Source organism: Oncorhynchus nerka, linkage group LG22 (assembly GCF_034236695.1).
Source record: "Oncorhynchus nerka isolate Pitt River linkage group LG22, Oner_Uvic_2.0, whole genome shotgun sequence".
NCBI classification, from domain to species: Eukaryota; Metazoa; Chordata; class Actinopteri; order Salmoniformes; family Salmonidae; genus Oncorhynchus; species Oncorhynchus nerka.
Genome location: NC_088417.1, coordinates 25,603,831 through 25,616,913, shown reverse-complemented (window position 1 = coordinate 25,616,913; position 13,083 = coordinate 25,603,831). Strand labels below are relative to the sequence as shown.

Genomic DNA, 13,083 nt, shown 5'->3' with positions numbered 1-13,083 from the left:
ACCCCTATGGTGGCAGAGCAGGGTGAGGCGGGCGCGAGGTTAGCAGCTTGACCCTGTGTGTCTCATCTTGTCTGCCGCACGTCCACCCAGGAAGGAGAAGATGGCCAAAGAGACCATCACCCACACATGCACACAGACACACACACACACACACACTCTAGTCATTCAAGACTGCACACACACAGACACACACACTATATTCATTCAAGACTGCACACACACAGACTATAGTCATTCAAGACTGCACACACACAGACACACACACACTATAGTCATTCAAGACTGCACACACACAGAGACACAGAAACAGAACATATACAGTGCACACATGATTAGGAACCCAATAACATGACCTTGCTTCTCCCTTTAATGAAAGCAGTGAAATCTGTTCATTTCAGTGATATTGTACTACAGCTTCCATTTCACCATGCTTGCACACTCACCTTCCATGTCTGTGGGTGGGATGGGGGAAGGAATGAATAGCCCTTCACTATTGGTATAGTGTGTGACAGACACACGCACACACACACGCACGCACGCACGCACGCACACACACGCACGCACGCACGCACGCACGCACGCACGCACGCACGCACGCACGCACGCACGCACGCACGCACACACACACACACACACACACACACACACACACACACACACACACACACACACACACACACAGAGAGAGAGAGACTGAATATGTCTTCATATAATAAACATCTGTTTGTTCGTTTTATTCTCTTATCTGTTGTGGCTTCCTTCTCTCATTGGGCTAGTTCGTGTCTCATGCTAACAGCATGCAGAGCATTCCTTCGTTTACCCGTTTACCTCATTAGATGCGCACCAATTAGCCAATTAGAACTCTGGAGCAGGCGCTCCGGTGGTTTTAATTAAAATCTAAGTGCAAATAAACTCTCTTTAAAAAACAACAGTGTTTCCTTTGGTCTTGGCTGTGCAGGCAGAGGCAACACAACAACAACCACTTAATGAATCCTACTTAGGCTCAAGCTAATTTAGAAACAAGAATAATTTAAGCAGCTAGCAGAGAGAAGAAAAAAAATGAATAAACAGACACGGCAATGATATTAAAAAGAAGCCATATACATTTGTGTTTATTGTGTGATATTTACATATTTACAGTATGATACAATACTATGTGGTTATGTTCCATTGCACGGCTATAGGTTAGTTAGGCCACAGTGGCAGGTTGCCATGGTGTTTAGACTCCAGAATGTCAAATATAGGTACAGTAGACATATTTGGCTTCATAAATGATGTTCTAACAAGGTGAACAATGCACTATACAGAGTGACACAGCGGAGAGACACAGTGCAGACAGCAGACCGCTCTGTTGTCGATCAATATAACTATGGCTTCTTATCTGTAAGCAAAGGCTTTAACGACTTGTCCATGACTACCGGTGAGATGATGGTTGTTTCAGCTACAAAAGACTTAAAAGAAGTCTGTATGTGGCTGTCTGGTGGAGTAGACTGAAACACCTGAAACATCTCCTCTCTATTTTACAATATAACAGAGTATATAGTGTATATCCTATCCTGGTATGAAGATACAGTGCTGGGTTTCAACCACTTCACCGAAACGGGGACAGGGAGAGAATACAGAGAAGCAGAGAGAGAGAGAGAGAAACAGAGAAAGAGAGTTAGATATAGAGGGCAAGATGGAGGAAGGGCATAGTAAGAGGGAGAGAGTGAGAGAAATGAACAGATTGTTGGATGTAGTGGGTGTGCTAGGTGAGGAAAGATAGTGTAGAGATCAGATCATTGATACCCCTGAGGCTTTCTTCTGTTCTCTCTGGGTAGAGGATAAAGACACACACAGGGAAGGAAGAAGCCCTGCTAGTGTAAACCCCTTGCCGCCGGAGTTCACCGCTCGTGGAAAAGGCGGGGGAGTAGATTACTAGATCCCATGGTTAGAAAGGCTGTTCGTATCTCTCTGTGTTAGTAGATTACTAGATCCCATGGTTAGAAAGGCTGTTCGTATCTCTCTGCGTTAGTAGACTACTAGATCCCATGGTTAGAAAGGCTGTTCGTATCTCTCTGCGTTAGTAGACTACTAGATCCCATGGTTAGAAAGGCTGTTCGTATCTCTCTATGTTAGTAGATTACTAGATCCCATGCTTAGAAAGGCTGTTCATATCTCTCTGCGTTAGTAGACTACTAGATCCCATGCTTAGAAAGGCTGTTCGTATCTCTCTGCGTTAGTAGACTACTAGATCCCATGCTTAGAAAGGCTGTTCGTATCTCTCTGTGTTAGTAGATTACTAGATCCCATGCTTAGAAAGGCTGTTCATATCTCTCTGCGTTAGTAGACTACTAGATCCCATGGTTAGAAAGGCTGTTCGTATCTCTCTGCGTTAGTAGACTACTAGATCCCATGGTTAGAAAGGCTGTTCGTATCTCTCTGCGTTAGTAGACTACTAGATCCCATGCTTAGAAAGGCTGTTCGTATCTCTCTGTGTTAGTAGACTACTAGATCCCATGGTTAGAAAGGCTGTTCGTATCTCTCTGCGTTAGTAGACTACTAGATCCCATGGTTAGAAAGGCTGTTCGTATCTCTCTGCGTTAGTAGACTACTAGATCCCATGCTTAGAAAGGAGGTTCGTTTCTCTCTGTGTTAGTAGACTACTAGATCCCATGGTTAGAAAGGCTGTTCGTATCTCTCTGCGTTAGTAGACTACTAGATCCCATGGTTAGAAAGGCTGTTCGTATCTCTCTGTGTTAGTAGACTACTAGATCCCATGGTTAGAAAGGCTGTTCGTATCTCTCTGCGTTAGTAGACTACTAGATCCCATGGTTAGAAAGGCTGTTCGTATCTCTCTGTGTTAGTAGACTACTAGATCCCATGGTTAGAAAGGCTGTTCGTATCTCTCTGCGTTAGTAGACTACTAGATCCCATGCTTAGAAAGGCTGTTCGTATCTCTCTGCGTTAGTAGACTACTAGATCCCATGGTTAGAAAGGCTGTTCGTATCTCTCTGCGTTAGTAGACTACTAGATCCCATGCTTAGAAAGGCTGTTCGTATCTCTCTGCGTTAGTAGACTACTAGATCCCATGGTTAGAAAGGCTGTTTGTATCTCTCTGTGTTAGTAGACTACTAGATCCCATGGTTAGAAAGGCTGTTCGTATCTCTCTGCGTTAGTAGACTACTAGATCCCATGCTTAGAAAGGCTGTTCGTTTCTCTCTGTGTTAGTAGACTACTAGATCCCATGCTTAGAAAGGCTGTTCGTATCTCTCTGTGTTAGTAGACTACTAGATCCCATGCTTAGAAAGGCTGTTCGTATCTCTCTGCGTTAGTAGACTACTAGATCCCATGCTTAGAAAGGCTGTTCGTATCTCTCTGTGTTAGTAGACTACTAGATCCCATGCTTAGAAAGGCTGTTCGTTTCTCTCTGTGTTAGTAGATTACTTGATCCCATGCTTAGAAAGGCTGTTCGTATCTCTCTGCGTTAGTAGACTACTAGATCCCATGGTTAGAAAGGCTGTTCGTATCTCTCTGTGTTAGTAGATTACTTGATCCCATGCTTCAAAAGCCTGGTTGCAACCAGAAATGTTCTCTCTGTTATGTCTATGGTGGGGCTATCATTTTAAAGGCAACTCCCAAATCATCTCATAATGAATTCAAACAACCCCCAGTCCACACTGTCATAGGAAGAGACCATAAGTAAAGCATGGTTGAAGCTGGAGGAGAGACATGCAGAGAAAGAGGTGAGGGGAAAGATGTGCTTATGCTGCTGCCATCTGGTGGTAGCTAACATGCACTGCAGTTAGAAAACAGAGTAGGGGTGGATGGGGACACTTCACAATGCAACCTGTACACACACTATCACATTCCATCAAAACAATTCAAAAATAAAAAATACATCTCTTATACACATTTCATCATATCAAGACATTATCCAGATGGCTTGCACATTAAAACAAATAAAACCAATAGTTCAGCTGGAATTTGAGCTGCCTTCACTTCAAAAAAGCATAATGCCATTGTGGTGGGAAACAGTTCAAATAAGCACAGGAGAGTCACAGGAGAGTCACAGGAGAGTCACAGGAGAGGACAGTCTTTCACTCCACTGATTCCTTACTACAGTTCAAACACTACTTTCCCTTGCGACATACAGTATTGTAAAACACTACATTTCCCAGCATTCTGAGGACCAGATTCACATCATAATCCATTTTGTGCCTCAATGACCAGCATCAACACACAAAAGAACCACAGGAAGACAGCAGGGTTGTATTCATTAGTGCACACCGTAGCAAAACAATTGAAAACGAATATGAGCGTTGATATTGTTCAGGTAGCCCCTTTCTGTTTAAGTCTGCTTGCTCCCGTTTGGTGCCTAGTGAATACGACCCAGAAGACAGGGACATTGCTGAGGCATTGAATACCTCCCCTTTATAGTTATAACCCTGATGATTGCATATGTTTTGTTGCACAATATAATCATTATAATAATATATACATCACGTATGTATTGTATGATCATTCAATATTATACTATGGAGTATGTATGGGTATTGAATGGGTAAACTGAAGACAGTTATGGCTGTGCGGTGTGTGTGTTTGTGCCCGCGTGTGTCTTTGTCCTGCAGCTCTCCTCCCAGACGCCACCACCTGAACTATCACCTCACAGAACAGAAATTAACACTCTGTGGCATAGCATAAACCTGTCAATCAAAGTCAGAGGGTTCAGACTACGGCAAACAGATCCTGGTGCAATTGCATTGGGACTAAAAAGCCGTATGAGTGAAAACACTGATCACTGGTGTGAGCTGTGATTTGGCGAGCATCACCTCCCATTTCCTTCTGTACTGACTATTACACTGCATTGTCTGTGGTGACTTTTACATTATTATACGGCCTGATCAGCCTGCCTGAGTGTGATTCTGAGTGAAGTCATTATTCCCTCAAATGTTGCTAAATCCCTCACATTAGAGGATTATGAAGGAAGAAAGGCACTGCCTGGAACGTCTACTGGAAACACCCTTCTGGGGAGAGGGGAGGGGAGAGTGGAGAGAGAAAGGGAGAAGAAGAAAGTGGGGGAAAGGGGGGTTAAAAGAAGAGAAAGAGAAAGGGAGAAAGAGAGAGGGAGAAAGAGAGAGAGACAAAGAGAGAGAGAGAGAAAGAGAGAGAGACAAAGAGAGAAAGAGAAAGAGACAAAGAGAGAGAGATAAAGAGAGAGGGAGAAAGAGAGAGGGAGAAAGAGAGAGAGACAAAGAGAGAAAGAGAAAGAGAGAGAGACAAAGAGAGAGAGAGACAAAGAGAGAGGGAGAAAGAGAGAGAGACAAAGAGAGAGAGAGACAAAGAGAGAAAGAGAAAGAGAGAGAGGGAGAAAGAGAGAGAGACAAAGAGAGAAAGAGAAAGAGAGAGAGACAAAGAGAGAGAGATAAAGAGAGAGGGAGAAAGAGAGAGGGAGAAAGAGAGAGAGACAAAGAGAGAAAGAGAAAGAGAGAGAGACAAAGAGAGAGAGAGACAAAGAGAGAGGGAGAAAGAGAGAGAGACAAAGAGAGAAAGAGAAAGAGAGACAAAGAGAGAGATAAAGAGAGAGGGAGAAAGAGAGAGAGACAAAGAGAGAGAGAGACAAAGAGAGAGGTTGAAAGAGAGAGGGAGAAAGAGAGAGGAAGAAAGAAAGATAGAGAAGACAGAGGGCTGGAGGCCCCATCAGTAGGGGTAACAGGAGATCGTGTTTACAGGCCAATCAGAGTATTCCCTTTTGTTTTCTGTCAGAAGGAAGAGAAAGAGTGGAGAGAGAAGAGAGAGAAGAGAGAGCGGGGGCCTCTTACGTCCGTCGTAGGGTAGCATCACATCACTAGCTTGTTCCCTGACAAACCAGCCAGGTCCCTATCAGATCAACCCACAGCGACAGCCCCTAACCCAGCCTGCTGTACAGCTGGAGAGATGAGAACATGAGGGGCGGGGTGGCGATGATATCCCCCAACATCCCTCTCTCTCATCTTTTGTGTGTGTGGCAGGTTGGTATTTACTGGGATGACTCATGTACTAGAGGCAGCTCTGTAGGGTGGTCACTAGCTGCCACAGCCACAAAGTCATAAAATCTCCAATCCCTAATTTTAACCCTAACCTTAATCCCACTGCTAACCTTGTGCCTAACCCTAAATTAAGACCAAAAAGCTCATATTTTTAACGATATAAACAATTTTGCCTTTGTGGCTGGACCAGCTAACGAAACCCGCTCAGCTCTGCCCCCAGGACCAGATTCATCCCAATAAACGTTAACCTGTGCGTGTGTCATGTTCAGTGGCAGAGATTGTAATCTGTGAGGATGGGTGTGGGAGGCGTTTCATGACAGCATTAGGGTTAAGTAGCTTGCTCAATGTCACATTGACAGATTTTTTTCCTTGTCGGCTTGGGGACTCGAACTAGCAACCTTTCAGTGCTCAGACCACAAGGCTACCTGCCACCCTGTGTGTGTGTGTGTCTCTTCTCTCTCCCTCTCTTTTCTCTTTCACTTTTCCAAATCCTTAGACAGTCTTAGCTATATTCTGGGTGGTGTGGACGGATGGATAAATGGATGGATGGGCAGCATTTAAATATTTCAGCGACAACTTGCGGTAGCAGTATTGACAGAGGGAGAGAGGAAGAGAGGGACGGAAGGAGAGAGCTGGGTTCTGGCAAAGGTCCTTCCCCTGCTGACAACAAAGCTGTTGAAGTGGTGGAGCAGAGCAGAGAGAACCTGTCACTAGTCTGTTGCAGAGAGAACCAGTCATTAGTCTGTTGCAGAGAGAACCAGTCATTAGTCTGTTGCAGAGAGAACCAGTCATTAGTCTGTTGCAGAGAGAACCAGTCATTAGTCTGTTGCAGAGAGAACCAGTCACTAGACTGTTGCAAAGAGAACCAGTCACTAGACTGTTGCAGAGAGAACCAGTCATTAGTCTGTTGCAGAGAGAACCAGTCACTAGTCTGTTGCAGAGAGAACCAGTCATTAGTCTGTTGCAGAGAGAACCAGTCATTAGTCATTTGCAGAGAGAATCAATCACTAGACTGTTGAAGAGAGAACCAGTCATTAGTCTGTTGCAGAGAGAACCAGTAACTAGACTGTTGCAAAGAGAACCAGTCACTAGACTGTTTAATAGAGAACCAGTCATTAGTCTGTTGCAGAGAGAACCAGTAACTAGTCCATCGAGAAACCCCTCTTTTCCCAAAGGTCTCTGGGACGTCACTGACTTAACAGCCAATAGGAGGGCTGGAATCCCAGATAAGGAAGTCCCATCTCAGCAAGCTGTCAGATCAACCATAGAGGGTCCAGTACTAAACCAAACAGTATTTTTCTTTCTCACTCCTCTCCTTCTTCCACATAGGTAGATGGAAACCAGCCCACCTGCGATAAAAAGAAGAAAAATGATTGTTAAAAATATAGCGGTACTGTGTGTGTGGGTGTAGGTGGACTGCTGTTATCAGCCATTGAAAAGTATCCAGACGACACCTGAGTGGCTTGTGATGGTGATTTTCAATAGGCATCTGGCAGAGTGATTAGCCTATTAGCCAGTTAACCAGTTAGCTTTTTATCCAGTTAAAAAGCTAACCAGTAAGCTGAAACAAGTTAGCATGTTAGCTTATTGTCTGTGAAGGCTACAGCTGTGCAGGGATAATAGCATCCAGCAGCAGTCCTTCGCCAGCCTACTTCCTCGTGTTATATGACTCACTAGAGAGAGAAGCTCTATTCCCACAACCAGAATGGCATTTAGAGTATTGCGATACTAGCTAGCACCGATCCATCTATTCCACTCTGAAGACGGGCAGCAGTGCATTGCTCTGCTCCAGAACACTGTTTAGTGATCACTAGAGCAGAGTCAACAGACAGACAGACACCAGGGCTCAATAACAGGGACAGATCTCAGTTCTACACAGCAGCTCGAACAAACACACTCACACACATTATCTGAGACCCACTGGGCAACAGCTGTCAACTTACGTGAAATCAATAAATACATTTTACCATATCATTAAAAGTTGGGTAAAAAAATACTAAATGCCCTTTTTGAAAATCAAATACATTTTCCACATTGATTCAACGTCATCACGCAGATTTTTTTCCCCAGTGGGGAGGCACTCACATACATACATCTTAGACCAATTGTCAAAGTTGGATATATACACACACATTACTGCACACTCACACAAAAACATACATACATACATAATGCATTTGAATAAGACCTGTTCATAGGCACTATCAAACAGGGATACAGAGACCTAACCATGAGAGAAGCAGTTATACCATGTTGGTATGTATATATGGTATGTACTGTATGTTTGTGTGTTTATTTGCTTGTTTTGTACTTGACTCTCTCTCCCCACCTCCCCACAGGGATAACAGATAGGTGATTGGATGGAGAGATTGATTGGCGCCTGGAGGGACCACTCACCCTGCCGCTGACCTCTCCCCTCCACCAGCCATTGGCTCCTGACTTGGTGTAGATCTTGACTACGTCGCCCTCCTGTAGAGATAGCTCTCTGGTGTCCCTGGAGCTGAAGTCATAGCGGGCTATCGCCACACCCATCACCTTAGGGGTGAACACTGTGGAGAGAGAGAAGAGAGGGGGAGAAAGAGAGAGAAGGGGAAGAGAGAGAGAGAGAGAGAGAGAGAGAGAGAGAGAGAGGGGGGAGAAAGAGAGGGAGAGAGAGAGAGAGAGAGAGAGAGAGAGAGAGAGGGAGAAAGAGAGAGAGACAGTGTGAGAGAGAGGGAGAGAGAGAGTGAGAGAGAGAGAGAGAGAGAGAGAGAGAGAGAGAGAGAGAGAGAAAAGCAAGTAAAGGAGTGAAGAGAGAAAGAGAAAAGAAAACGAGAGGGTTGATTAATCATACACTTCAAAGTAAGAAGTCAGCTTCTACATAAGACCAACTCATATTTCTTTCTCACACTGAGATGGATGTTATCCTCTCTTTCACCCCAGACAGACACCGTCTGGAGGGAGATGTGGAGGCGTGCATAATCGCATCACTCTCTTCTCTCTCCCCCCTTTTCCCCCTGTTTTAGCCCAGCCCCATTTAAATAAATGATATGTGCAAAGCCAGGTCCAAAGGAAGTGTCTGTTTTGATTGTGGACTTGATTGTGTCAACAGCGTAATCCACACTCAAACGGGTGGCTGGGTTAATTATAAACCAGAGGGTTTGAAGGGAGGAACACTAAAAGGTTCCTCCAATCTGTCTCTACTTGGATGCTACGTTATCTTTAACAGACCATAGACTGCATACACACAAAAAAGCCTGTTTGCTCTACAATGATGTCCTCATACATTTTGTTTGTGTATTGTACAGTACGGTGCTGTGATTAGACCATAGCTTTGTTTTATTATGATGCTTCAACACATCCCATCTGAAATACAGCCAGGAGAGAGAGAGAGAGAGAGAGAGAGAGAGAGAGAGAGAGAGAGAGAGAGAGAGAGAGAGAGAGAGAGAGAGAGGGGGGGGGGGGCGAGAGAGAGAGAGAGAGAGAGAGATAGAGAGGGGGGCGAGAGAGCGAGAGAGAGAGAGAGGGGGGGCGAGAGAGCGAGAGAGGGGGCGAGAGATGGAGCGAGAGAGAGAGAGAGATAGAAGGGGGGGGGCGAGAGAGAGAAAGAGAAAGGCAGGCTGGCTGGCTGTGTGGGTGTGTGTGTGTGTGTGTCTGCTGTTGCTGATGTGAAATACCTTGGCTTGTGAAGACACGGTAGAGACCGGTCTGTCTGTCTGTCTGTCTGTCTGTCTGTCTGTCTGTCTGTCTGTCTGTCTGTCTGTCTGTCTGTCTGTCTGTCTATGAGCTGCAGTCATGCACACAGTAAGATAACAATGGGGAAAGACAGATATGGAACTGGAACTGGTTAGCTCTGCTGTGTACATGGCAGGTTTGGACTGTAATACTACTGCTGCTGTGGAAAGATGCTTCACTGGCCTGACAGCTTAAATAGGGCATTTTGATTGGTCTGCAGAGGTGTCATTCAGGGTCACTGGGGTGTGATATGATGACCCAGTCAATCTACTTGGGCCATATCTTGGTGGTAACACAAATACAAACCAACGCTATGTATACACATGCACACAGACACACACCTACCCACACACACACACACACACACACACACACACACACACACACACACACACACACACACACACACACACACATATTCCCAGGCAGATGGAGGGAGCTGAGATGTGAGATGTGGCCCACTGCGCATGCTAAACAGTCAGGGCCCAAAATGAAAGGAGAAGAAATAAAAAGTGGTACCTGTACCTGACCAGAAAGGAGCGGAGGAGGGAGGAACAAAGCTGTAGCCGGCAGGAGTTACATAAGTCAGCCCACAGAGCAATGGAGCTATGGCAGGGGAGGGGAGGGGAGGGGGGGAGGGGAGGGGAGGGGAGGGGAGAAAGCAGGGTAGAGGAGTAGAGGGGAAGAGGGGAGGAAAGGGGAGAAAGCAGGGTAGAGGAGTGGAAGGGAAGAGGGGAGGAAAGGGGAGAAAGCAGGGTAGAGGAGTAGAGGGGAAGAGGGGAGGAAAGGGGAGAAAGCAGGGTAGAGGAGTGGAGGGGAAGAGAGGAGGAAAGGGGAGAAAGCAGGGTAGAGGAGTGGAGGGGAAGAGGGCAGGAAAGGGGAGAAAGCAGGGTAGAGGAGTGGAGGGGAAGAGGGGAGGAAAGGGGAGAAAGCAGGGTAGAGGAGTGGAGGGAAGAGAGGAGGAAAGGGGAGAAAGCAGGGTAGAGGGAGTGGAGGGAAGAGGGGAGGAAAGGGGAGAAAGCAGGGTAGAGGAGTGGAGGGGAAGCGGGGAGGAAAGGGGAGAAAGCAGGGTAGAGGGGTGGAGGGGAAGAGGGGAGGAAAGGGGAGAAAGCAGGGTAGAGGAGTGGAGGGGAAGAGGGGAGGGTAGAATAAAGGAGAGAAGCGAAGGGAAAGCATGTTTAATCCCAACTCAAAGTTTACAGGCAAAAGAAGTAGCTGGCAGCAGAACAGTGCAGTTTGATAAGACATGAAAATATCCTCTGACCAGAAACCCAAACAACCACAGCATCTTCACTGAGCTAAATGATGGTCCCCCTGTAGAATGCTGTGCTGGACTACTTTCCATTTCTATTCAAAAACCCATCCAGGGACAGAACTGAAGTTCAAATCAGTTATTCGAAAATGTCCATTCCTTTTAAGAACGTGTTGATTTCCGATAAATGGACACGTTGATTTATTTAACATACAGTACATTTTTCAAACGCTGCCCATTCATATTTTATGAGATATTGAATTGGCATTAATAGCATTGAAATGAAATTTACCCAACTGTGTTTCTTTGTGTCCAGACTGTGTGTGTGTGCGTGTTTACCCCTCTCAAGCACCCTTCCACCCCATGCACCTGCTATCCGCTCTGGCAGTTCTGGCCCTCATCCTGCTACCATATGAATCCCCGTCTGACCAGCAGGCCCAGAGCAATGCAACAGAGCTGATGTCAACCATGCAATATGTTTACCCTGCTCACAGTCACAGGCCTAACGACTGCTGCTATGCAGCCTCACACAGAGACATTTTATTCATGAGCCACCGCTGCCTATCCATACTAACAACCCACTGTCTGCTGTGTTGGGTCATAATCATATGAATACAAACTTCACACACACACACACGAGCGGGCACGCAAGCAACATACCCACCACCAACCAGACTCCCTGGTCAACTCTCGCAAGCATATCCTCTAAAAATTGATATTAGAAAGAAGCTCATTGAAAGCCAAGCCTGGTTTCTATCACAGCGAGGGAGATCAGAGGAGAAATCTGATGAGCATTTTAATATCTGTAGGTTATATCTCTCTCTCCTCTGCAGGAAATATGTTTCCTTACGACCGCATACTGTGTCCTCTGAGGAGCCAGCTTCCTCTAGAAACATACTGTATCATGCAGGTAATAACCAACATATTACCCATGTGTGATGGACCACCAGCGATGCTAAGGTCCCCAAGAGAGTTGATTAAGGTTGTCACCCAGTAACTTTCTCCAAATTCCCTGGTTTGCCAAACTTCCTGCCTATTCCATCCTGCCTATTCCATCCTGCTCATTCATTTTCCAACTGGGAAGTCTGATGCTGCTAGGGTTGATGATGGTATAAATCGACAGGGACCAGGAGGGTTTTGAGATATGTAGACATACACAGCAGAGTCATGTCCAAAACAGAACATAAACTGCATTGGCATTTCAGTCATGCTGGTAGAAATGAACAACTGAACAAAAGAGTGATTTACAAGTAAAGAATGGAGCTGAATTCTATGAGTCGGGGCCTTAGAGAGGATGAGAGAGAAGGAGAGAGAAGGATAGAGGATGAGAGAGGAGGAGAGAGGAGGAGAGAGGAGGAGAGAGAAGGAGAGAGGATGAGAGAGAAGGAGAGGATGAGAGAGAAGGAGAGCGAAGGAGAGAGAAGGAGAGGATGAGAGAGAAGGAGAGGATGAGAGAGAAGGAGAGCGAAGGAGAGAGGATGAGAGAGAAGGAGAGGATGAGAGAGAAGGAGAGGATGAGAGAGAAGGAGAGCGAAGGAGAGAGGATGAGAGAGAAGGAGAGGATGAGAGAGAAGGAGAGGATGAGAGAGAAGGAGAGCGAAGGAGAGAGGATGAGAGAGAAGGAGAGGATGAGAGAGAAGGAGAGGATGAGAGAGAAGGAGAGCGGATGAGAGAGAAGGAGAGCGGATGAGAGAGAAGGAGAGCGAAGGAGAGAGGATGAGAGAGAAGGAGAGGATGAGAGAGAAGGAGAGCGGATGAGAGAGAAGGAGAGCGAAGGAGAGATAACAAAAAGAGAGAGAGAAAACAAACAGGTTGGAATTCAATTCTCTCAGTGAGGGACGAGTTGCTCTCCACCCTTCCTCTCTGTATGTGTGTTTGTTTTTAGGCCGAGAGACATTCAAGAGCCATTTGAGTGACAAGCGAAATGAAAAGTGAGACATGCAGCATCCAGCTTCTGACTCACTATGATCCTCTGCCTTTCTGTTCTGTCGTGTTTCCCCAGCACTTGCAACACGACCTTCAGCGAATCCTGGGAGTTTTTCTTGCGCTTTTCACACGGTGACATATGGTGCTACAATGAAATCTAATCTCAGCACTGATTGCGATGCG

At 45.8% G+C, this 13,083-nt stretch overlaps 1 protein-coding gene across 1 annotated transcript in view; it reads right to left on the bottom strand.

Annotated features, from left to right (window-relative positions):
• Positions 1–1,085: 1,085 nt before the first annotated feature.
• LOC115105043 (guanine nucleotide exchange factor VAV3) overlaps positions 1,086–13,083 on the bottom strand; it is a 157,053-nt gene continuing 145,055 nt past the window's right edge. The window contains exons 26-27 of the mRNA XM_065007087.1: positions 8,406–8,557; positions 1,086–7,357 (exon numbers count right to left, since the gene is read on the bottom strand). Of these exons, the coding sequence (XP_064863159.1) occupies positions 7,313–7,357; positions 8,406–8,557 (197 nt within the window). The 3' untranslated portion in view covers positions 1,086–7,312. The remainder of the gene's footprint in view (positions 7,358–8,405; positions 8,558–13,083) is intronic.